Genomic DNA, 26746 nt, shown 5'->3' on the forward strand with positions numbered 1-26746 from the left:
AATATTACACTTAAATGCCTGAAATATATATATATATAAAAAAAAAATCAGCAAGAGCTAAAATCAAATATTTTCTCCAAGCATGGCACCAAATATAAAATAAGACAAAATACAAACAGGGCTGAGTAAGTAGGAGGTGGTTGTGTTCAGAAGGAGCAGCATGGACGAGGAAAATGGACAGAAATCACCAAAGATTTGGCTTCTGAAAGTGAAAATCATTGTAAAAAACAAAAAAGAAAAGAGAAAAAAGAAAAGTGAGTTACTTCTCACAGTTTTGTAATGAGTGTGACGAACAGTCCCACCTTCAGTCATCAGTTCATGCACGTGTGTGATGGCTGGGGTTGTGTGTGTAGTGTGGACACAGTCCTGGGGGGAGACTTCCACCTGGCAGAGTGGAGCCTCGGGATCAGCTGACACCTCCCAGCGCATCACTGCACCAAGCAGACACACTCTACACGTCACCTGGTCTCTATGGCAGGAGTTCATTTGTTAGTTTCCCTCATATGACTCGTCTGTGTCTGCGTTACAGTGACATCTCGTTTCCCAGAATGCCCTTTGCCCTGTGATCAAAACAATATGGTTCCATCACGTTATCCTAAGTGATGAAACCTCACAGATTAAGTGCTGTCACCGGTGAGACAGGATTAACCAGGGCTGGACTGAGACTTGATCATGGCCGGTATGGCCCCTAAGAATTCTTCATGCATTGATTTCTAGTAACTGAGCAGAATGACAAGACAGCTATGACACCAGTACAAGGCCCTGAAATCTACTTTCTCACTTTTCTCTATCTGACGCCCTGCCATAGCGCATTTCTGGGTGCAGCCCTGCAGATTGGAAGGCCCGAGGGGTCCAGGACTCAGCCGCTGTCTCATGGCCTCCTTTGTGATGGACGTCTCCCTGTCTGATTGCTGACACTTGGTCTGAAGTGGCCGCTCTAGGAAGAAGTTCAATTTGCAAACTCTGATGTAGCTTCTGGAAAATATCTCAGTGTGTCACCCTGCCAATTGTCCAGGGGGGGGAAAGAAAACTAAATACAACAGCAAACCAAATGAAATACAGGAGACATGGAGCTACTGTAGCTGCTTCAGGACGTGGGGTGGATGGGTGGGGGGGTGGGTGGGTGTTGTGTCAAGCTAGGTGATTATGTGAGTAGGTACTTAAAAATGCATTTAAAATCCAAACGCTTAAATAAAATCAAATTGACTGTGCAATAGCATCTGATTATACACATACAGTATATATGGAGGGGATATTGTATAATCAGGTTTATTTTGTTACCATGACAACACTAACTTTGCTGCTCAGACAGTACTGTCATGTGGTGGGTGGGGTCAGAATATGAACTCCCCGGGGACCTCCTGCAGGGTACTGAAAGGCTCCTCGAACTTGAAGCGTTTGGAGATGGCCTTCTGCTCAGCAGCCAGGGCCTCCTTCTCCGAGGAGGTGGTGGAGGACTGGCGGCACTGACCCAGGGTGTAGGCAGCCATCACTATCAGCTCCTCCGTCACGGGGCCTTCCCCCTCCTCCTCCTCGTCCTCCTCCGCTGTGCTCGTGCTGCTGGGGGTTTCAGGGCTGCTCGTGGAGCTGGATGCCTCCTGGTCCTCCTTCTCCGTCTGAGTTTCCTGAGGCTCTGAGGACTGAAGCCAGGGGTGTCTGAGACACTGCTCTGATGTGGCCCGGTCCCTGAACACACACACACACACACACACACAGAAGTGTAACGTATCTTTGACAATGCTGTCTAAGTGTGTGTTTCATTTCTGTCAAAGCAAAGAAATGTTATTTCAAAGTCTATGTATTTCAGACTGTAGGTTAAATAGGTACCAGCCAGCAGAGTGGATGAGTGGTGCTAGAAGCAACCATCAAGGTGGTAGCAGGCTGGAAACTCCACACTATGGCTACCCATGATGGTCAGCAATCACAACTGAAAGGTTCGGCACAGTAAAGAGAGGCAAAACCAAGAGCCTGTACGGCAAAAACTGCAGGACAGAGAAGATCACCCAGTTGAGACACGAACTGCAACTTCTGAAGAAGCAGTTCTAGGGGGCGAGGAGAAGACTGGGCTGACAGAACTACAGGGCATCCTCAGAAAGAAGCTGTTGCCTCTCAGAAAAACTGAGTGGCACAGAAGGCAGACCAAAGAGAGAGCTAGAAAATCCACCGCCTTCCTGTATGGGTTTAACAGTGATGAAGCACAAGAGGAAGCTCTGGAAGAATGGACTAAGCTGGACTGGGAAACATTCTAAAGACCAACGATGGAGGGCAAAGAGAGGCACGACCTAGTCCAGAAGGAAGGGGGGGTGCATGGACGTGATGAAAACAAGTAAGAGATTAGAGGGTTTCGTGGTCTGAGCTGTGAGTGGAACCTTTTTGCATCAAGTTCCTCATTCAGTAGGTGTAAAATGTGCTTCCCATCCCATCCAACCTCTTCTGCTGGGGCAAGGCTAAAACACCGACATTTCCCCGGAGCACATCCTCAGCAGTTGTCCCAAAGCACTCGAGGAGGGCCAGGTGCTGAACATAGAGTCCATCTGTAGCACCATTGACAAGGTCAAATGTCTCTGACCAGCAAGACACAGCATTGCATTCGTGAGAGCAGGAGAACACCTGAATCCCAAACCAGAAGCCCAGGCAGACCTCTTGGGAACAGCACATGACTTGCAGTTGAAGGTGGACCTTGAGAAACAAATGAGATTCCCTGAAGACATCGTGGAAACCACAGACCAGGAATTGTGTTGTTTTCAGCAACAACAGAACAAGTAGCTATGATGGAGGTCACGGTTTCCTGGGAGGAGGAATGAAGGCCAAAAAAGGGGAAATATGCTGAGCTGGTGGTAGAGTGTCGTAGGCAGGGGGTGGCATGCTCAGTGTATGCCCATCAAGGTGGGGGTGAGGGGTTTTGCAAGGAAGTCTCCATGTAAGGCCTATAGCCATAGCAGAAGCAGACAAATGACAAGCAATCAGTAGAGCCTCAGAGGCTGCAGGGACAGCTTCGTTATGGCTGCGGATCAGAGGGAACAAGGTGTGGACTAACAACTACTTGGACTAACAACTACTTGGACTAACAACTACTTGGACTAACAACTACTTGGACTAACAACTACTTGGACTAACAACTACTTGGACTAACAACTACTTGGACTAACAACTACTTAAATCACTCCTGGTCAGGTTTCCAGGGAGAGGGGGACTGAAGTTGAATGGCCTGAAACCCCTGATGAAACCTGGTACTATCACTGACGATTTGTCCCAAGTGCATCACTAGATGTTTGTACTCATCATGGGGGGGTTAAGAATACAATGTACATTTAGCCACAAGCCACATGCACAGAGCTTTGGGCTGCACCGTGCTCTGCCTGTGCTCTGGTCCAGTCTGTTCTTCAGCAGCCACATCCACATTGTAGTTAGTAGTGGCTTTACAAGCCACAATCACTTTTCATAGTGAAAAACATGTAAAACTGAGAACTATCTGGTGACTTTGGGTGCAAAACACAGCGGCAGAGACCAAAGAGAACAGGAGGAAAGTTAACGGAGGCTACCTCACTCACTCCAAACTAGCTCTGATGTGTATGTGTGAAGAACTCAGCAGGTAATGAATGTATCATTAAAACTTCATCTCAAGTCTGCCACATTTGTACATGTAGAAAAATGTGTCAAAAGAGGCGACTTCTTTTCCCCTCTGTAGTTTACACTTTCACTGTAACTGACTTTTGCTGCTTCAAGTTAAAAAATACAGAAGCGCAGACTTTGTATTGCTCTGTAAGATGCTGAGAGGATAAATGGAGCTAATGTGTTGGGATCTTTCCCGTTTCCTCTTTTTGTAAATCACAACTTAAGGGACCCCATCACACCGAGAGTTTCAGCGGTGCTGTGGAGGCCTACTTTTATGCCACATAAGCTTATGTGTTGAAGTGCGAGTGCGGCGTGGACTGACTGTGGCTCTTTGCGGAGCAGCGTCTGGATGAAGGACAGGGCGGCCTGGTCACGGTGCTGCAGCTCCTCTTCACTGTAGCTCACATTGAGCTGGGAAATATTGAGAAATGTCTCCTGCTTGTCCTCGCCCAGGAATGGAGAGATTCCTGTCAGCATCACGTAGGCCAAAACTCCAATACTCCTGGACGCAGCAGGGAGCACAAAGCAGACGGGTTAGGAAACCATATAAACTATATACAATAAAATGTGCGTCCAAACAGCAGTAACAGTGTGTCTATAGCAAGGACAGGATAACAAGGATGGGAAAAAAGCAAAACAACCAAATAAAAGAAAACATAATTATCTGTAACAAGGCTAATAATTAGCTAAATCTGGTTTTCCTACTTTCTTTAGCTACATTTGTCTGCTATAAAGGTAAAAGCTCCACAGAACGTTTGATTTAAAGCAAAGCAGTGTGGAAATATATATAATATATATGTTTTCACTCATAAATGGCTAAAGCTTTGACGACAAGTAGTAAATTACTTGAAATGATTAAGATGATCCATGAAATGTAAGACCAGAAATGATCCTCCTCTTAGGCCCCCACTCTTCAGAGACAGTAACACGCCGTATATTGAGCTTGTTCTCATTGTTCTTTGTGTGTCTTATGCAGTAACAAATGTTTCCGAGCTCTCTTTTGTCGCGTATGTCTACATGATGGAGTTCCGTGAAGCTTTGCTCAGAAATTCATGACCCACAGAGGATGAATCCTAATGACTTTAGCGATCCTCTCAGTTTTCATCTAGCGCCATCAGGTCAAACACCTGCAAAACTTTGGTTTGTACTTATATATGCCCCCTATGCCCCTGCAAACGTTGTGATGATCCCCTAGAAGTTGAACCCACCCGTACAAACAGAGCACCACTACTATGAAGCTGAGTTTTCTTACCACATATCTGTCGCTGTGCTTATGGGCTCATAATTCAAAATCTCAGGAGCTGAAAACACCAACACATATGACAACAGTAAGTTATCGCTCACATCAAATCGGTGCAAACATTAGCTCAACGTGGTGGGAGTGCACCGACTCACCCACGTACTCCGGTGTTCCCATGATCTCTCTGAGCTCCTGGTGGCTGCTGACCATCCTGGACAGACCAAAGTCCACGATCTTAATGTCGCCCACGGGAGAGCTGCTGGTCAGCAGGATGTTCTGAGGCTGATGGGACATCACAGCACGCGTTAGTGTTGGACAGGAAACACGAATCTACTGTCACAGCGATGATGTCATAACATCAGAGCAATGAGAATGAATGTATTTTTATCTGGACTGACCGGTCTGACTACATGAACGAAGGAGAGTGGACATGAATGCAAGCGGAGGATCATGTCTGTGTGTGTCCACTGACCTTCAGGTCGAGGTGGACTACGTTGTTCTGGTGGAGAAAGGAGACTCCCTCCAGGATCTGCCTCATGAGCCTCTTCACATCCTCCTCGCTGAAGGCCTCGTCTTCCTGGTCTGACACACACTGGTTGAAGATCTCACCTCCGGCCGCACTGCAAACGCACACACGTCATGAAGAAACACGTTCACTTAACCTGTGCAGTGCCGGCCTGTCCCAGCATGCACTTGGTGAGAGGTGGGGTACGTACTGGCCAGGCCATCAGACAGACAAACACTTTCATCTGTAATTTAGAGTTTGAGTTTGTTTTGTGCTGGAAACCCAAACTACAGACTTCACACACAACTTCACTAAAATGATTATGAAGCTCCTATGACAGGCTTTTTAGGGTGAATCCCACAAGACACCATGGAAGTAGATCACTATCCAGCCCGTGTGTGTGTGTGTGTGTGTGTGTGTGTGTGTGTGTGTGTGTGTGGTAACACTTGCTGGAGGCAGTGGCAGAAATAGCACAGTGAATAGCAACTTCTGTGCACTCATGAGCTCCACTTGAAAAAAGGCCATTCAAACTGTTGGCTGATCACTTTCTCTCCACCGCTGAGACCAGACAACACGGCTGTGTTCATGAAGTGAACGAAAAACTGTCTGAACCAATAAAATACTTCTTAAAGCACCTTTAAATTTCCTCTGACCTGAGATAAACTCTGACGGGTAAACTCAATTCGACTGAAGGCAGTCAGGAATAGACAAGGCCGCCCCTCAGGGTGCCGGAGAATTAGGCTTTATCTCAGAGGAAGCTGGGCAGAGGGAGGAAGAGGAGGGGTGTGGGAGTATGTTTTGGTTTTTCAAGGTGAGCAGAAAAGGCCTTTAACCAGCTGGAGAGAAGAAAAACACTGGCAACAGTCTGGAGTTTAGACCTGATGCTTGGGACTGAATGTCACATGGTTCCCCACAAAACCTCCATTCTACACTCAGGCGGAAGTGTGTGTGTGTGTGTGTGTGTGTGTGTCCGGCTACGGCGAGGCTCACACTGGTCCTGACCTCGCTCCACAGTGAGTGCTCAGGACAGGAAGCTTTTATTTTCCAACCGTCTGATGAAAGTTTAGTCTACGCGTCCTCATTTTAAGCGCCCCTGTGCATAGCCTTGCTATTCTACGTATGTCAGGCCTTCCTGTCATTTCTGAAGTGTGATAAAGACACTGTTTATGTAGGTCTACGTGGTGCGTCGAAATATGTAGCATTTTCCACATCATTCAGATAATAAACCACAAAACCATCAGTGAGCTAAGTTGAGGACTGGAGCAGATCTGAAGTGAAGTTTGTACAATTGACAGATTTGTTTCAGACTAACGCAGTCGGGATGGGTCTAGAATTACTGTCACGTCTGTCATGTTGCAGCACAAGTCCATGTCTGTCCAGCCTCCCACAGTACTGAGGAAACGTCTTAGGTGAGAAGAAATGCTGTAAAGTAAGAATGCTTTCAAAAATATCAAATTAAATTGTTTATTTTGATCAATTTACCAAATGCAAAGTGAGCGAACAGAAGAAAAACCTAAATCAAATCAATATCTGCTGTGACCTCCCTTTGCCTTCAGAACAGCAGCAGTTCTTGCACAGTCAGGGATCTTGTAGGATCATATTGAGGTGTGTGATTAACCAGTTCTACCAGACAGGTGCTGATGAGCATCAGTTTCATATGTAGGTTAAAACAGTCATGAAGTGAAACAGAAACAGCTGGAGGAGGATTCAAACTGGGGAGGAACAGCCAAATTCTGGCACCAAGGTGAGGCTGGTGAACAGTTTTATCATGTTCAGACTGAGCACAGCAACAAGACGCCAGGTGGTTCTACTGCATCAGCAAGGTCTCTCAGGCAAAGACTTCAGAGCAGACAGGACGTGCTGTTCAAAGGAACATCAGCATCATCCAGTCTGTCTGGATCACATGAAGAGGCAGAAGATCTGAGGCAGAAGATCTGTGGTTGGTTCTCCAACATGTCTGGAACAACCTTCCTGCTGAGTTCCTTCAGAAACTCCAAGTGAACCTGGAGGAACTGATGCTGTTCTGAAGGCAAAGCGTGGTCACACTGAATACTGGTTTGGTTTAGATTCTTCTCACTTTGCATTTTGTAAATTGATAAAAAAAAACAAAAAACAATTAGATTTGATATTTTTGAAAGCATTCTTACTTTACAGCATTTCCTCACACCTGCCTGAAACGTTGGCGCAGTACTGTATGTGGTGAAGACTCTTCATGACCTGTTTCTCATCTGAGTCCAGGCTCTGACGATGGAGGATGTAGGTTACTCTACCAATTGTGAGGCTCCTTGGAGTTGATTTCTGACTTTGTCCAGCTGGGTCTGTTCCAGGTTTCTTCCCGTTAAAGGGGAGTTCTTCCTGCCACTGTTGCTCAGTATAATACCTGATGCTGCTCGTGTGGGAATTCTTGAATCCTTAATGTTGAATTCATGAATCGTTGGGTCTCGTTGGGTATAAATAATGATTGATTGATTGATTGATTGATTGAATAAGTGTGATCACGTGTTGCTTTGGCCATGACAGTAGCCAATGCCTCAAATAAGGATGTTGCTGCAAAGAAGCTACAAATTCTAAAACGTGGATGCTTCACACACATCTTCAACCTGCACAGAAGAGACGTAGTCCCAATCTGCCCCTCTGCTCCTGAGTAACAGCCAGATCATTACGATGTCACAGTTAAGGTGACCTTCGGTTCTAAAATGTATTCAACATTTACGTGAATTACATTTTTTTAAAGGCGTTCCTGAGACATCGTGATATCATAAGAAAGGGACAGACTGACAGATGTACGAACGGACAACCTGACGGCCCTCTGGTTCTTTGTAACGTCATCATTTCAATCCGTAAAATCACACAGAGAGAAAACACAATGTCATCCTAATCACCATCACATGAGCCCGACTGGGACCAGGCTAGTACGGCTCATTTACACCTGCTTCCTGAAAATGAGCCTGGCTTAGTGAAGCCTGGTTTAACATCTGTCGGCCCACACAGCCCACTAGATGGCCTTTGTTGTGCACAGGCCGATAAATCACGCCCTGGTGCTTTAATGAAAAGGCGGTGTGTGAATAGGGGAGATGTCACAAACCGGAGAGCAGAAAGGAGAAGAAGAGTTATGATTAATAATTAGGTCAGCTGAGGGGGGGGGTGCGAAGTGATTCTATTCTGTGTCACCATTGCACACACACACACACACACACACACACATGCATGCACCTTCACGCTTGTCTGCTTCCTGCACGTGCATTAAACTGTTGGAATGAAAGTTCATTCCTCAGAGGTTCAGACAGAAACTAATCCAGTCTGACAAGCGGAAAACAACTAAACTCCACCTAATGTACCCCCGTGGAAGGCCGGACACACAGGACCTCCACTTAGGGACATGACTTTTAGATTCATTATAGCTACACTGACTACACCAATAACTGGCCTTTTATTAAAAACCTGCTGTGGTCCACTGACCCCTCACATGTCCGTCTTTACAAAAGGTTAGCAGGGTGTAAAACCTCAAATAAAACCTGTCTCACCCTCTCTTTAAGGAGTATCTCATACCTGCATTGCCTACTTTGTTTAAGACTCTGTATGAGCCCCGTGATGAGCAGACAAACAGAGTGCAGAATACGGGATACAATTGTGATGATCTGGTTTAAAGTAGTGTATTTTGGGAACCTGTCATTTGAAGGCTCAGCTGTTCCCACACCCTAAACACTATTTCTGAAGATCAGCTCTCTTTGACACTGAAACAGGATGTTCCAGTTTCAATCTGCACAGATGTTGATGCTAAGCTTCCCCTTTCTTACACCAACGACAGGGGATTTCTGTCTCTGTCTCCTTCAGCCACTTCAGATGTCCCTTTTCCAAACTTCCAAACAACCAAAAAGCGCGAAAGAACATCCAGAAACATAGAGTGTGGTCCTCTGAGCCATCTTACTGTATTGAACCGAGCTTTTGATGTTTTGTTTTCCTTTTCTCACATTTGAATTTTTACATGGTGTTTAGATCTATGATGGAAAAGACATGCATATCTGTTAAAAAATGAATACAATACAAAACACTAGCATCACTAAGAGACTTTTTTAGTGATTACATAGATGCCACAACCCCTGTGAGCCTCAGATGGTCAGGCTGCAGAGCTACTTTATCAAAGGTCCTGTATTCTGCTGCAGTCTTGTATTTGGAGATCCTGCTAGAAAAGGTTCCGATGGTTTAATGTTCGTTCGCTTCGTCACACCAGACCTTCTGCAGCTGCTTTCAGCCTCTTTATGCACGCTCTGTTTTAGGAGAACACAACAATCTGCGGCTTCGCTCTGGCCTCCAACAAAGGAAAAACAAAGGGGGGGGGGCAGCATGGTGGGCCGAGGAGGTCTTCAGTGGGCCAGTACAGCTGATGGCTGTTTTGAGGCCCCGTGAGAGGTCAGGCTAATGTAGGCCTTCCTAATGTGATGAATGAGATCAGTGTCGGTGTCAGTGCTGTGGGAAAAGGATCAATTCAGCTTTGATCAGCCACGTGATGCGCTCAGGCTGACATCGTATAGTAAAAACTGAAAACACGAACGTCAGCTGACCCAAATAATCTGCTTCCTGTGTGACCTGCTTCAGCCCATAAACACCAACACAGTAACACCAATGGGGGAACGGGGAGGGCATGTACTGCTTATGTGATGGAAGACTTCAATGACTGCGCAAACCCCTTTTGCACATTTACACTTCAAAATGCATATTTAGAGCAGTAGACTAGTCTGTTTCTGAACATCCTCGCCTCCTTGGCGAAGATGCCTAATTGTTCCATCTCAAGGTAGAAAGAGATGCACCGACAGAGACGATCCATCTCCACAAAGGGACAGCAGAGACAAAGGGACAGAGAGGGAGGGGACGACAGAGCCACAGTGAGGTCTAGTGAATGCCTTGGAGCAGCCTTTCACCCTGCACTCATAATGTCTTCATGCCCACCAAACTGAGCCCCCCATGTGGTGACCGCTCCATTTACTGCAGAGACGCAGCTAATTGCAGTTTGGTAATGAACACACATTATCCAAATTCAATTCAACATCACCATCCATCACATTTAGGTTACATTAACCTGCTCTGAGGCCCCAGGGGGGGGAAATGAGCTGAGCCAACCCCACACATTGTCCCTGAGACAGTCCCAGGAACTAAACAGTATTTCTATGCTGGGACACCGAGCACCCAGTCTGTGACTATCTCATTGATTATAGTTATTTCTGAATATTATTAATGAATATGCTGCGGTGATTGTACTGTGTGTATCTAAAGCCTGACAGATCTTCATGTTAGCATTATATCAACTAGAACATAAACACATTGTTAAGTGCAGGGGGTTTTAATGACGTGTGGACAATCTCCACTTATAGATCCACAATATTTTCAGTTTCCGACTTTATGTTTTGAGCTTTTGGCTGCTCAAAAATTGAGCTCATAAGAAAAGTCTGCTGATATTCTGTGTTTTTCTTACCGCCAGCAAACCCCAAGACCCAAACCAACAGTGAATGCACCTACTAACCAGTATTGTGTGTGTGTGTGTGTGTGTGTGTGTGTGTGTGTGTGGATCCAAAGCCTGAAGCCTCTTCCTGCTCTGTGCCACACAGATCCATTGTTGTCCAAAACTATTAGGTGCACATCAGTGAGCTATACTGTTGCACTGGGTGACATGTCGCTTCATTACCATGAACACACACACACGCTGTAGTTTATTTTTCGCTCAATCCCACACACACACACACACACACACACACACACACACACACACACACTGTCCTGCTGCCACAAATACTCACTGGAGCACTGAATGTGGATTGTCCTACTGTTTGAGAAACATTTGATAATGAGGCTTAGAGAGAGTTTTAGAAGACTACTGAACCTTTTTTTTTAAAATGGAACCAGACATCAGTGAACCAGTCTGAAGGATTTCTTCACACTGCTGTCTGGGAGCGAGAGCCACACAGAGTAGGGACGTCAGAAAGTGTGACATGCACTAACACCTTTGGTTTGTGGTGTTTTCATGGGATTTGGTAACAGTGGAATAAAGATATATCCACACCAACCTTATCCTTAATGTATGGCCCAGCTGACCAGGAGTCACCAGAAAGCTGTTGGTGTGTTAGTATTAACCAGCCGGTGGTTCCTATGGTTTTCTCCCTGTATGACACACTCTCTCTCTCTCTCTCTCTCACTGGGCGAGCGGCCACGCTTTGGCCGGTCACGTGCACTCGTGCAGCTCGACTGGCATAATGAGCTCCTGGTTTGGAGCTCGGCCAGTCTTCGCCGCTCTCTATCGCTCTCATTGATTCTCTCTGGAAACCTTCCTCTTTCTGTTGAACTGTTCTCTCCGTCACCCTCTCGCTTCCTCGTCCCTTTCTCTCTCTTTGAGCCTCGAAAAAAAAACAACACCGGCCTCCGTCAGCCGTCAGCCACATAAAGAAGAGAGAATGAAAGCCTTCTGCTCTGTTTCTTCTGCGAACAGAAGCACAGAGGTAAAGATGGACCGAAGGGTGCCGACATGAGCTCGCTCCACCAGACATTCATCATGACACACAGACCTGAACTTATTTACTGTCCTCTGATCAATATTACAATTTGATAATGTACTTAACCTACAGATATGATGCAGACATGTATGTGTATGTATGTATGTTTGAGCATACAGCACAGTGACATGCACTGCAAGGTCATTAAACATTCACTGTTAATATCGTGAGCAAAGTTCAAATGAACTGATTACTGAAACTGGCAGTGAAAACGGAGTGAACTATAAAATGCAAAGGAGGATCATGCCGTGATGATGCTTCAGCTCTGCCCCGTGCTTGGACCTCGGCTGAACGTTTCACTTCTTCTCTTCGCTCTCCTTTTTATCGCCTGCATTTTATCTACACGCGTCAACACGGCAATTCAGTTTCAAGCACCACTTCAACCTCTTTCAGTGGTTCAACATCTGGTGCACACTTAAGTTTTCTTTGACTCTTCAAGCCCAGCTGCTTTACCACAGCCTGAGCTACTGTCGTTATCGTTTCTGCTTCGTCCCCACTGCAAGAAAATGTTTCATTCAGTGACACATGAGAGACTTCGGTAATGTCTGGAGGCGCAGAATGTGAAGGAAAGGTCCTGTGATCGTGGTTTAATGTGGTTTTGTATCATAAATCTATGAACAACATACTGTCTTGTTTGCTCTGGGTGGCGGGGGGGGGGGTTTGATGGCTGCTGGCTTTTACTTTTTTATTCGTGGGAAGCCCCAAATGTGTGTGTTGGCGCCATCAGATCATTCGTAGACTCATGACCAGCTTATTAAAGTGATCATTTTCAGATCCCAAACTGTAAACAGTCCCTAACTGACACCTAGGCCCTGTTTTTATTTATGACACATTTTGGGTTTGAAAGTCACACAAACAAATGAACAGATCAAGGCAGCGGTAGACCAACAACCAAAAGGATCTTCCAGGTCTCTCTCTGTAGGGATCCTTTCTGTAATGCTGTCACACACTTAGAATAACACTCTGAGTCAGAGGAAACAAAAGCATTTTTAGTGGCTTTACTTCGACAGATGAGGATGCCTCAGAAGGATCATGTTGCAGCCATCGCAACCCGTTCGCTGCTGCCAGCTGAGGCAATCCACTGGAATCATTCTGAGACTGCAGCAGAGTGGCAGATTGTGTTGAATTTGGAGAAACTACCTGTAATATTAGTTGTGCTGAGCTATTTGAAATGTTCTCGTTTGAGATGTTCATTAAACACAGCTGAAGGTTTGTACATGTATTGATACACCTGATGTGTAGAGGGGGTTGTAACTGTGAGTGCAGCTGTCTGCTACAGCCTAACTGTAGGGAGATCTATGTGCAAATATTCCTCACATCAATTAGACCTGTTGCTTCATGAACTTCTTACATTTTTATGGGAATTAATAACCCACCAGCCACTAGCCAAACGGCAGCATTTTCTCTATCATTATGGTGTGTGTGTGTGTGTGTGTGTGTGTGTGTGTGTGTGTGTGTGCCTGTTGGCTGTGTCCATAACAGGAGCACTATCCTCATTCAGGGCAGCAGTTAATTCAGAGATTATCCTTTTTATGAACAATGCCTAGAACTGGGATTATGGACTGGGTGTGTGTGTGTGTGTGTTGGGGGGGGGGAAACCCACTGGAGCATTTAAAAGGGATCTCCTTAACAGGACAGATTGCAGTGTGTGGCACGTGCTGCTGACGGCACGTAATCCTGCAGAACACTACGACTCTCACAGCGCTGGAAGCCTCTTCACTCAGTCAAAGAGGCCCTGACCTTCTAGTAACAGTTAATGCAGATAATTAGTGTAACGACCTGTGGACCTACAGTCATTCGTTTCAATTCGAAACTATCTTCTAACATTAAATAGGAACTCCATTTGTTTATGAAGAGAAGAAGCCAAGGAGTAAAAGTCTTTTTCAGTTTTTCCACAGACTGCAGGAGCACCGACGACTAACTTCCTGAATGTGTGACAGCTCTGACTTGCACATTTGGCTGGTTTCTTCTCTACAGCAACCGTTCCAAAGGCTTTTGGCTCGCCCAGTATTGAGGGCCGTGCACTGTGCCAAACGGACAGAAAAAAATGACTATGTTGAAATCAATAACTAATCCCAGTCTAGTGGTGTGTCCTCAGCTGGTTAACACAGTGGTTTTGTGTGTGTGTGTGTGTGTGTGTGTGTGTGTGTGTGTGTGTATAGTGGGGGCTCTGAGTGTCACTATGGTGACGGATGCAGGCAAAATCCAATATGGCATGTGGAGACACCCACACACTATGGGAACCAGGTCAAGCATAGCCTGGGCATGACCAGTGAGATGAGATCATCGACAACTGGTGCGGCTACTGTAGTCAACACTCTTCATCAGTATCACGTGTGTTTGCATCTGTGTGTGTGTGTGTGTGTGTGTGTGTGTGTCCCACATACTGGGTCAAACTGAGCTATGCTCCACTTGCTCATTAGTTAGTGTTGGATTTCACACATCAAACTGCTGTCAGTCTGTCTGTCTGTCCCCCTTCAGCCTGGGACACAGGAAACCCAATCCACCTATCGTACAGCACATCATACCATGTGCCTGAGCGGGGAACACTAAAACAATGTGGAGAGACAGGGGGGGGTGTATACCAACCATAGTAAAGAACCATAGCCCGTCATGGTGGCTGGTTACCAACATGTGATGATAAAACAATGTTCATCCCACTAACTGAAGTACAAGAAGACTGTCACTGAAGTTGTGATATGTGTAAATAATGTGTGTGTGTGTGTGTGTGTGTGTGTGTATATAGATACACAAAAGGACACAGGCAAGGCACATTATTGGAATAGCTAGTGTTTGCTGGAGCATTAAGGTTTAGCCTGCGGCTCCAGCTACATTCTGCCTTCTTCCCTTCTCGCTCATTTTCTCGGAGAGAGTCACACTGTTTACTTCCTGGGGGTTTTCTGTGTTTAGTCACAGGCAAACTAAATAGGTCGGCTCACAAGCTACACGTGAACATTTATGGCCCATATTTCAACACCTCCGGACATCAGCAGAAAACTAAAAACCAACCAACAATCACACGAGGAGCTGGTGACGATGAAGGACAGGAAGCAGACAAAGTCTAAACCGTTCTGAACTCTATAGAGACCACTGACCATATGCACTGTGGCAGCAACAATGTGCTCATACTCTTTATTTCCTGTCTATAATGGAAGTTTTTTCCCCCCCTTTCTCCTATTTTGCCTCAGCCCTCCAGTCGAATGCCAGTTACCATTTTATGCACTCAAAAAAAACAGCTTCTCCTTCTCTGGACTCTGCATCATGAAGCACAGCTAATGGCCAACATGACCGCCTCAGGTCTTCTGCTCTCATAAAACATGCTCACTTTTAACAGAGGGTACATCGTCATGGTAGCTTCAGAGGATCTGATCAAACACCCTGTTACTGACAAACGAGCTCCTGACAGGGACGGACTGACACTCAGCTGCAGCACTTTGCCTGTCATGATAATTCTGATAGTTCTGAGTGATTTCTTCTTCTTCTTCCAACACAGGGATCTGTTTCTTTCATAACCAAATGGACTATTTAGTGCATCACCTGTGAGTTTGTTCATCGTGAGATTGAAAAGGCACAAATATCCCAGAGGAAGGTAAAAGGAAGTGTTATTTATTTTCCTACTCACCAGTCAAAACTGCAATGATCTCACTTCAAAGTGCTGCACACTATACTTCCTTTGAATGTTATTCCTTATGTTTGTACAGCTTATACCATTTTAGCTGTGCAGTTGAATTGTATTTAACCTCACTGAACATCATTTTTCTGTGCTTGCACTAAGCTAACCTCCCTGTGGGTTTTAACAAGTCCACTTCTCCACATGATCATGCAGTGTTGCGCAGGAAAGAAGCCAGCAAATTGCTGCCCTAGCCTGTGATTTTACAAAGCATAGACGGGCATCTCGCCCTGCTGGCTCACCCTTTTTACACACACGTTGGATCTGCTGTGTTAGCACCTCCACGGTCGTACCCCACCCATGGTTCTCTTGATGTTGCTTCTAATTAAAAAGTCCCCCATGTGAACACGCTCGCGACGGGATGGACCCAGAATTACAAAAGGATTTTAAGATTTAAACACCAAAAGTTTCAAAATGTTTGGTCTGTCTGGCTTTCAGCGTCTTGTGCATAGATACTCACAACTCCAGGACCAGCACCATCTCTGAGGGCATCTCGTACACCTGGTGGAGGTTGACCACCCGGTGGCTGGCTGTGGCCAACTCGAGCACGGCGATCTCGTGGATGATCTCCATCCGGCAGTCTTGGCCTTTTCGTCTCTTCCTCATGAATTTCGCGGCGTACTCGTGGCCTGTGCATTTCTCCACACATTTTCTGACCACAGCAAACTTCCCCCTGTAAGACAAGAAGACCATCAGTGGTGTTGTGTGTCAGCACTGCATCCATAAGGACCATGCTTAACCCCTTGAAGGTCCTCAGAAATAATCACGTTAAAGATCCTTACACACATAAATGTGTATGCATAAAAACAAGCCATAAAAATGTTAAAAATCTTTCTTTTTTTAAATTTTTTTTTAAATAGTTTTTTAGACCAGCATCAGCCCTAATCATGCATATCAAATTTTAATTAGTTTTTTTAAAAATTAACCCTTAAATTGCCATGTTTTTGTCATGATGCGCATCATTTTATGGTCTAAAAAATACATGAAAAAAATTGAGAACTCTGAAAAATTCACCATCTTGCAAAATTATAAGCAATATGCATGAAAAACTGATAAAATATGCTAAAAATAAAAATCATAACACACTAGAAAGTGCTGAAGACCCTCAAAGGGTTAAATAAAGATGGAACAGTGGGAGCCCACTGCACTAACAGACATCACGGCTCAGCATTGAGCCCAGTCTGATTTCAGTAAGAGATGATGCTCTTCTGAAAGAGACCCTGTAGGTTTGTTTTCTAAATTCTGTTCTCTGGCTGGTGAAGTGAGACCTCAGTGATAAGGAATGAACAGACTGAAGAAAACATTCTTTAATACAGAAAAGAAACCATGGAGTAAGTCCAGGGTCACTTTCATGGTCTCAGTGGTTTCTGTGTTCTATGTATTTTTGTTCAGTGTTTGATAAACTCCACCAACTGCCTTGAAATTCTTTCATATCCATATTTTTTTCCTTAAGCTATCACCACTGCTCGCAGTAACGATGCTTTCCACTTCTTTACCTTTTTGTTTAAACACAAAGCACAGCTGAGGCTGATGGGAAATGGTTTGCAAGTACTTAGTCATGAACCAAAAGTACTGAAACCAAAAAAAAAAAAGGATTAATCAGTTAAGGAATCACTTAAGCCAGAGATTCCCTTGTTTTCCTGCTTCAACATACCTGAAAATGAGCCATTGTCAATACTTTATCACAGCCCGTCCATGCACAAACACGTTAAAGCACAGCTGTAAAGTAGATGGTACCACTGTTTGGCAGAGTAGAGTTTAGACTATTACCATCCTACATCTACTATAGACTTTAGGTGCTGCTTAGAAGGACCAGCTGTCTTCAGCATGGCTCTTGTCTTGCGTGTTTTCAAGAACTGAAGAAGATCCAATCAACAGTTCTCGAGTTAGTCCTACAGTTAGTTAGACGCTGGGTTTAAAAGCACAAGTCAAAAGCATTTTGAGGAGCTGGTTGTGGCAGCGTTTTCCCTTCCTCTCTCTTTCTATCCCAACCATGTGGCCTGACCCACTTCTGTTTCAGGCGAGAGAGCTGTCCCATATGAGGACCACAGCAATGTATGCGCACACATGTCCGTGTGCATGTGCATGAGCGTGCTACCCGAGGGAAAGCCTGTGAAATGCAGCTGGTCGTGCCTTCCCTCTGGCTACCGCTGGCAGTTAATGCTCCAATAATCACCAGCAGCACCCTGCCTGAACACGACCGATCCACATAGCCAGCACTCAATCACACCGAGACGCCAACACCGCCCTCCCTGCTTCTCTGAATGTGGCTACCGCTGATTCTGTGACTTGACGTGAACATATATGGGGGTATTAGAAAAATTCTAGCACATTTGTCAAAAGCACCCAGGCACAAATGAAGGAGCCTTACTTAACACCGGCGCGGAGAAGCAGATGCTGAAATGTAGTCTTACTGATGTTTCCAGAGTCTATGAGCCACCATAGGGAAACAGTGTTAGGCTTTAACAAATGTTAGGCTTGTTAAGCACCCGGGGAGTCTAGTGCAGCACGGCACAGCAGGAGGCCTGTTAGCAGTCTGCTGGATACTCAGCCACTGTGACTGGATTTGGTTTGTGTCTGTTCCTGCTGGCCGTAACATACTTGTCCTGTATAATATACAATATAACAGCACTGGGTCCAAGCTTAATCAATCAATCATTTGAGCAGACGTTTAGCCAGTGATCATTTCCAAACCATTTTACATTCAGTATACTTCTGTATCTTCTCTTCTGAACGCTACAAGCAGCGAGAGCGATTTAAACTGTAGTGACACTGTGAAAATGAACCCAAAAAAGAAAAAAACCCACTGGGAGGACAAAGCTCAGACAGAAAAGAAACATTATTAGGATGGAAAAAGCTACCTGATGACATCTCAACTTCACTCTGGCTGTGGCACAGCACATTTATACAGTACAGTGTTGATGTTCCAGGCTTTGATTTCAGTGCCAACGTGACAATGTGATGTAGCCTGGGAACCAGACTAATCTGTGAGCTCATGTTTTATTTGCTCTGGCAAATGAGTCCGACCCCCCCCCCCTGCCATTCACACAGACTTCCAGCTGACCTGGCCCGGGATGTGCCAATCACAAACGTTTATCCGAGATGGGGCGGGTTTGACATGATACCCCACAGAAGAATCTTGTAAACAACCAAGATGGCTGCCGCTGATGTGGACCATCCTGTCGGTCTGCTCTTGTGTCAGTACTTAACCAACTGGGCAGCATCTTTTCTTCGAAAGAACGTATAACTGCACTGGAGGCTTTTGTTGATAAGACAGATGTGTTTGGTGTAGTTCACAAGGGATCAGGTTACCGACGTTCACCTCTTACACCAGGTGCCCGACCGGCTGACTCCCCATCAGCTCCCGCCTTGATGTCAGCTAGTCCCCCTGGGGTCCGACACAGGCAGCAACCAGTCGATCACAAGGAGCCCAGACAGATGTGATGGAATTATACAGTTAATGTCGTTGTTCCCCTGCGCGCACTCTGCTTCATCACCGTGTAATCTGGTAGGTGAGATAAACTTTACCTTCAGGGTAAAAGTACTTTAAGTACTTTAAAAGGGGGCGGCTGTGGCTCAGTGGTAGAGTGGGTCGTCCCTCAATCAGAAAGCTGGGGGTTCGATCTCCAGCTCCAGTGAAGGGACACTGAACCCCAACTTGCTCCTGAAGCAGCTTCAGTGTGTGAATGAGTATGAAAGAATAGTCTCCTCCAAATTACATTCCTCCTGAATGAATGATGGGTGAATGAGGATGTCATGTAAAGAGCTTTGAGTAGTTGAAATAACTAGAAAGGAGGAATACAAATACAGACCATTTACCATTTACTTGTATTAAAATGTAGAAAGTCAGGTGCATTTAACATCACAAAACAATATCTAAAGGTGGCATAAATGTAAAGTTTATCCAGTCATGCTGTTATTCAGCGATGACTTGACATTTCCTCAGCGTACCGAAACAGCGAGATCAAACTAGTCTGTAAATGCTACACCACGTGACCAACTGTAGACTGAATACACAGAGCCAATCTTCATTATCTGTTTCCTGTTTCACATCTTCAGATAGTAACACAAAGCAGTCATTAGTTCAGAATGACCAGCTTTTAAAATAAACCCCCCCGCTGCGAAAAAAAAACCTTGAAGGCTATCTGAGCTCTCACAAAGAGGACTACTGTAATCATGCCGTGCTACAGAAGGCCGTTAAACATTCATTCCAATCGGAACTGGCTCGCCTCCACAACGAGAGCGAAAGAGTAATCTGAGAGGAGAGCAGGTCACATCATTCTTTACTGAAGCACTGCTGAGAGCGAGAACAGGGAGAGGGAAGCCAAAACACAATGAAGCAGACTGTGTGGTGCTCATAAAGGACTAGACGAGCATGACGAGCGGCTCTGGGCCTGAAGCACTAAGTCTGGGCTGCCTCATCCTCAGCCGGCCTCATGTGAGAGTCATGGGGCTGGTGCGGCTGGTTGCTCCGTCTTCGGGGGTTTATCCACTAAATAACTTCCTCTTGATTGATTCTACCAGTTGTCAAACTGTATCATAATTTGATTATTAAAAACTAATTTGCCTTTTTGCGCTGTGGTGGCGTAATTCCATAACGTGCTATATGAGATTTGGAGGTGAGACAATGGGGTCGACAGAAGAGAGGCAGAAGAGCTACAAACAGCAAAGGATCCACTCAAATGAATGTGAATGTAACCCACGCTGCCCAGCCCTGACCTGGATTAAAACATTTTGTGACTGTCGGAGGAATAATTCCAGTTCCCCGACTTCTACTGTCCTTGTCGATTTCATGACATTCGCACAAACGCTGGTAAAAGAGGAGCAAACCCTTCATAGGATACTGTCTGACTGACTGACTGATGATTACACAGAAAAGAGTGAAGAGAAAAGGGGGAGGGAGGGACTGAGTGAGGGGTCTGAGGCTTTATACTTTATACTTTAGCACCATGCACTGTGGTATACATAGAGCACAACACAGTCAACGGATTCCAACATGATCCCTTGTAAAACAAAAAAACAACAACCCATAAAACAGTTTTTTATACAACTCAGTTAGAGTTTGTAGGATTTTTTATCTCTCACTTGTTTTTATTTTGGCGTCCTCCCCTACAGACCCTTTGGTCCGGGCGTGGTCACGGCTGGGGACAGCAGATTGATGCTGCTTGTTTTGGGAGTCTGGCCTTGCTCTTTAGAAACCATACTGGGCCACCGCAGCCTTTTCTAAAGCAGCGTCAGCACATTTCCAAAGCCAGCAGCCTCATTCACAGGCTACACCCTGAAAGAGATGGCTTTTGTGCCGTGTGTGTGTGTGTGTGTGTGTGTGTGTGTGTGTGTGTGTGTGTGTGTGTGTGTGTGTGTGTGCACACAGACCAAGCCAGAGGTGGTGGCATGATTACTGCAAAGAAGCAGTCTAATGGACGCAGTGTTTGGCTTGGGGAGGTAACAGGCCTGAAGCCTTGCAGCGCTCTGTGTGCATTAATGCACTGATAAGACGTCTGATGGTGAGCTGCAGCAGGTTGCACCAGCTGCTCATGGGGTCAACATGGCCTAGTTAGAGAGTGTTTACTAAGGTTATCAAACGGGTCGCACCATATACACTGTTCTTATACAGAGCTTCATAATAAATGTAAATACTTACACTGCAGATATATTTCCCTCTTGATTCCCTCTCAGTCTAATCTAACTAATCTAACCATGCTCAGATGTATTTGAACTAATCATGCCCTTCAGGTGCCCTTCAGCTTTTATACACTAGAAGGACTGTGTTGTGTTAGATTATAGCTTTTAATTACGCAGAATTTAAGTAGCAGTCAATGGCATGATAATTACAATGTGGCCAGTTTAGTTTGATGTCATATTATGGGATAACTAGCTGGTTGGCTTTAGAAACCTCGACTATATCAGCTTTCTAATACAATGACAGTGGATCCCTAGCTCTGGTCTCATTGCTAGGCAACCCTGGATCCATTTAATGACATAAAGATGTTCACTGGCTCGGAGCATCAACACCAGGGTGGGCCCAGAGCCACAAACACAGAGGCAGGATGACCCCTACCGAGATGGAAGTTCTGAGTGTTCTCAGTCCCTGGTGGTGGCTACAGGTAGAGGGTGGCCATCAAGTAAGTGCTGCAGGATCCCATCACTGCCCACAATACATAGCAGACAGACACTGAACACTGGGCCCAGAGTTGGGCACCCGGAGGTGCACGGACGACAACCCGGCCGAGGCAAACAACATGTCAATGCCTCTGGAAAGTCTGCGACCCGCTGACCTGGTGTAAGCCCACCCCCCCGCTGAAGAGATTAAAACTCTGGGTGGAAAACATTAATGCTAGCCAACATTTTCATCACATTTCATTTTGACTTATTCCAAAAATCAAATGTCATCTAGAAACAGTTGCCATGACGGTAACCACAGCCATGACAGTGGGCTCCTAGTGCGATACCATGTGCCAGATGACAAGGGGGTTATTTGCAATCACTAAAGAGCTCTGCCCAGGACCATATGGGCTAATAAGAGAGTGGCCATTTCTGTCACTAAGACCCATCATGGAAAAAGCTTTTAAAAGTCTTAACCATATGGAATTCAGTGACTGCTTCACCATTGTCGCGGTCACTAAAGAAGCTTGGCTGCGGGCCATCTGGGACTCCCACCGCAGGGTATTACCTTAAACCCCCCCCCACCCCATCCTCAGCCTATCTCAACCCCTAACTGTGAAAAGTAGCCAGGCAGTGGGGGTCAAACAGTAACCATTTTATTACAAAGGCTTAGCCTCCTTTTTTGCAATGTCCAGTTTCCTTATTGTGATGATTCAGGGACAGTTTAACAGCAGGCCCTGGGGCTTGTGAATGGGACGGTGAGCTCACAGCTCTTAACAACGATGTACCAATAAGAAGTCTACCATCAGAACACACAGATAAATAAAGCTGTCATTCTGACGGATTACCTAGAGCTGAAACAATTAACTAAAATAATATTCGAACAGTTCACCGTGACTGTCAAATAGTATTTTGGCTTGAAATTCACACCGAGGACGGCCAGGAGGGATCGTTCTCTCAAAGTGAACACACTAAATAAGTAATGTCTGTGTTCCAGCCGGCATTAAGGGTGTTTTCCTCCGTGTGATGATGTTCAGAGTCCAGGTGAAAAGTCACACTCACAACAAACCAGCATGGAGCAGAGCCCAGTTTAATGGTGATCACGAACGGCACAAGTTGTACGGCAAGAGATCCGCAAACCCCTCATCTGTTATTACACCGACGCCCCCACCCCTGTCACAATGACCCTGCTACAAATAGCCTCAGCAACGCTTTGACAGAGGAGCAAAAAGAATCATCTGAGCTGGGAGCTCCAAGGTGATGAACTGATCTGGCTTGATCTGATTCTTGTCCGTTTTGCTGTGTTCCAATTTGTAGAAGAAGGTGAATTTATTATATTTATTATACACGGTATAATAAAACTCTGTTCAGGCTCCCAGTGAGGACCACTGGAAGTGCATTCAATCTATTTCAGCGAAGAAGCCATCACTTCATCTATCAGTCCAAATATAACAATAACTACTGAGACGCATGCTGCAGCATGCTGGGAACTTTTTTTTTTTTTGAAAAACTCACAGAAGTAAAAAAGACTTGTAATGACCACCAGTAACGGTCCAGGGTTGATATTCTGAATTTCTAAGTATTTCAGTGAGTGGCCTAGAAAGGGTTAATGCTACAGTACTAAACAGCACAGCACACAAAACATTGGTGGCTCAGTACATGTGAGCTAAACTAGTCGGTCCATATGTCTTGTTCTTTGGTATGCATGTAGTTAACTGATTCACATTTTCTCACTGGCTTACTGTGTGTGTGTGTGTGTGTGTGTGTGTGTGTGCTCACACAGTTGCACTTTGTTGGTGGTAATGACTGTTGGCTGTGTGCAGTATAGTTTCTGTACTCCACTCATGCATGTTGTTCCCGTTTGATCACATTTTCTAATTTCTGCATCTTAATGTGAAGCACTTAGAGACTCGTTTTAGTTCAGGGGCCACATGCAGCCCAGTTTGATCTCCAGCGGGCCGGACCAGTGAAATCACAGCATAATGACCTTTAAACAACGACAGCTCCAAATGTTTCCCTCCCCATTCTGACAACGTGAACTATCTTTTTACAAAACATTATGAACGACCTGAAATCTGTCTTCTCTGTAGTTTTTACACTTTGCACACTCATCCCTCATCCCGCGGGGCCGGATTGGACCCTGTGGCGGGCCGGTTTTGGCCCACGGGCCGTATGTTTGACACCCCTGACTGAGAGTTTACCTTTATCCACACTGACCAACACAAGAACTGAAGCTGATGCGCATCGTTTGAAATCTTTTTTTCCAATTTGCACCTTCCACACCACCAAACGAAGGTACAGAACACTGAGTGACTCACTAAACATGGTCTGAAAGTCTGAGAGGACTGATTTCACAGACAGTGAAAAAATCCTGGTGATAAATGAATTACTTGAAATATGTAAGAGAGAACATCAGAGAGTCTAAGACGACATGACGCCCTGCTGTTCATGAACTTGAACTTGAGTCACCTGATCTGCCGAGCACAATGCTGCAGATCAGAGTAGCAGATGCAGATTAATGTAACCTTTCATGGTGTTCTGTGGCAGCTAATCTCAGTCACAATGTCAGGTCATGCGATTCAAAGACCCCCCCCCCCCCCACACACACACACACACACACTCAGACAGACACACACTCAGCCTTTGTTGTGGCCCTCATACATAGCTAACACAGCCGTATTACAGCAGATCGCTGACTGAAATAACTTGGCCCGAACCCTCTCTGCTCTCCTCTCTGAGGTCTGGACCTGGGCCGGCACACACCGGCTCACCACTGTTGGCCTGGACGGTGCGCCGACAGAGCCGTCAGTCACCCTGGGGGTGCTGAGCTGTGGTAAAAGCACATTCTAATCAAAAAGGGATTGGCCTTGTGACTTTCTTAGGCACTATATCCCAGATCAGTGGAGCCAACAGGATGGAGGGCAGCTCCCCAAATAATTAACCTCAGAGACATCTGGTGAAACATTAGCTGTTCAGAGGAGCCCACAGGTCCCAGGCATGAAGCACCGGACTGGGTCTGACTTCCCAACATAAACCTGAGACTAAGGTGGATTTCTCCTGTCTCACACACACACACACACACACACACACACACACACACACACACACACACACACACACACACACCTAACACTGAGCTAATGATCTGATCTGATGGGTTTCTCTGCATCTCTGAACACACTTCATCACTACGGTCAGTGGGCAAAGTGAACCAGGAGGAGAAGGTAGACCCTGTGCTGCTGCACTGGGGAGGGGGTCCCTCCACAACACACTGGCTGTCATGGCCCCGTCCCACTGGACTGGACAGGCTGCATGCGGTGCACAGAGGTGCAGCCTGTCCCACGGAGCTCTCAGACACGGGAGCTTAAACTAAAAACACTTTGATCAACTTAAAAACACAACTCCGCTGCAGCCTGCGCGCGCGCGCGGCGCCCTCGTACCTTCCGAGCTCCTTCCCGGGGATGATGGTGTAGTGGTCGCCGAACGGCTCGGTGCTGATGGGGCTTTGGATTCTGGACAGCAGGCCGCGGCCCTGGCCCGGTTCGGCCGCCGGGCCGCGCTGCTGGAGGCGGGTTCGGCTTCTCGGGTCCCCGGCGCGTGGACAGTCTTGGATCATGGCGTCGTTCGGCGGTTAGCGAGAGTCCAGGGGGAACTTTTAGAGACGGCGGAGCGCTGCGAGTTATCTGTGTCCACGCTGCGTGACAGTGAGACAGGAGAAGATCACAGCTGGCCACAGTTTGATATTGTGACACGTAACGTAACCGACAGGCTCATGGTGATGAAGTTCCTCAGCCCGCACGGAGCTCACCGACAGTCTGCTCACCGGCTCCTCACTGACAGGAGGCTGCCGCTGTGCTGTCCGTAACCATGGGAACTCATGATGACTGACAGAGCGGCTGACCAATGGGAGGCATCGATAGTGGAGAGTGGCGCTTTGTGCTGCGTTCACATTAAGAAAGTTAAAGCACTGATGTTATTTATGCTGTTATTGATGTTATTGTTGATGTTATTGATGTTATTGTTGATGTTGGAGATCAGAATCAGAATCAGAATCAGAATCAGAATTCCTTTAATAATCCCCAGGGGGAAATAGCTTTTTGTTACACACAGCTCCAAAAGAATAAGAATGAACTTCAAACACAAAGTAAAAATATAAATATATAAAAAGTATGTATTAAAAAATGATGTGTAATAATAATAATAATAATAGCACTAATAATAATAATATACAACATGTACATTCAGAGTAAGGCGTTATACTATATAATACTAATAATACTACTACCACTACTACTACTACCAATAATAACATACAACAACATGTACACACAGAGTGAGGAGCTGTATAGGTTAATGGCCACAGGCAGGAATGATTTCCTGTGGCGCTCTGTAGTGGTACCAGTGCATCGTGGTACAATTAGTCTGGCACTGAAAGAACTCCTATATCTAACCAGCACTTCATGGAGTGGGTTGGACACATTAGTACTTATAATCCTCAACAACGTCCACACTGACCCCCTGAATGAAAACAGGGGTCACCGGCACCTTGGTCCTCCTCAGATCCACCACCAGTTCCTTTGTCTTTGTCACATTGAGCTGTAGATGGTTCTGTTCACATCATGTGACAAAGTTGTCCACAACAGCCCTGTACTCGACCTCATCACCCTTGCTGATACATCCAACCACTGCTGAGTCATCAGAAAACTTCTGGAGATGACAGGTCTCTGTGCAGTAGTTGAAGTCTGTGGTGTAGAGGGTGAAGAGGAAAGGAGAGAGGACAGTCCCCTGTGGGGCCCCAGTGTTGCTGACCACTCTGTCTGACACACAGCGTTTCAGGCGCACATACTGATAGATGTTATTGTTGATATTATTGATGCTGTTATTGTTGATGTTATTATTGATATTATTGATGTTATTGTTGATATTATTGATGTTATTGTTGATATTATTGATGCTGTTATTGTTGATGTTATTGATGTTATTGTTGATATTATTGATGTTATTGTTGATATTATTGATGTTATTGATGCAGTTATTATTGATGTTATTGATGCAGTTATTATTGATGTTAT

At 45.6% G+C, this 26746-nt stretch overlaps 1 protein-coding gene across 1 annotated transcript; it reads right to left on the reverse strand.

The window, feature by feature from the left end:
• Positions 1-1102: 1102 nt before the first annotated feature.
• stk17a (serine/threonine kinase 17a) lies at positions 1103-25290 on the reverse strand. The gene is made up of 7 exons (XM_070852656.1): positions 25115-25290; positions 16033-16245; positions 5328-5475; positions 5011-5137; positions 4868-4916; positions 3938-4117; positions 1103-1686 (listed from the first exon to the last, which is right to left on the reverse strand). The coding sequence occupies exons 1-7, from the start codon at positions 25288-25290 to the stop codon at positions 1335-1337; spliced, it is 1245 nt and encodes a 414-aa protein (XP_070708757.1). The 3' UTR covers positions 1103-1334.
• Between the last annotated feature and the right edge of the window lie 1456 nt (positions 25291-26746).

The sequence above is a fragment of the Pempheris klunzingeri genome, chromosome 21 (genome assembly GCF_042242105.1).
Source record: "Pempheris klunzingeri isolate RE-2024b chromosome 21, fPemKlu1.hap1, whole genome shotgun sequence".
Classification (NCBI taxonomy): Eukaryota; Metazoa; Chordata; class Actinopteri; order Acropomatiformes; family Pempheridae; genus Pempheris; species Pempheris klunzingeri.

Bases quoted from the DNA above. Each gene is read 5' to 3' on its own strand.
- stk17a (XM_070852656.1), bottom strand. From the start codon at position 25,290: ATGATCCAAGACTGTCCACGCGCCGGGGACCCGAGAAGCCGAACCCGC. The intron at 5,476-16,032 runs GTGAGTATCTAT...GTGCGTTTGCAG, and splicing joins ATGGTGCTGGTCCTGGAGTT to TGCGGCCGGAGGTGAGATCT. The intron at 4,118-4,867 runs GTAAGAAAACTC...TGCTGCGTCCAG, and splicing joins AGCACAGCGACAGATATGTG to GAGTATTGGAGTTTTGGCCT.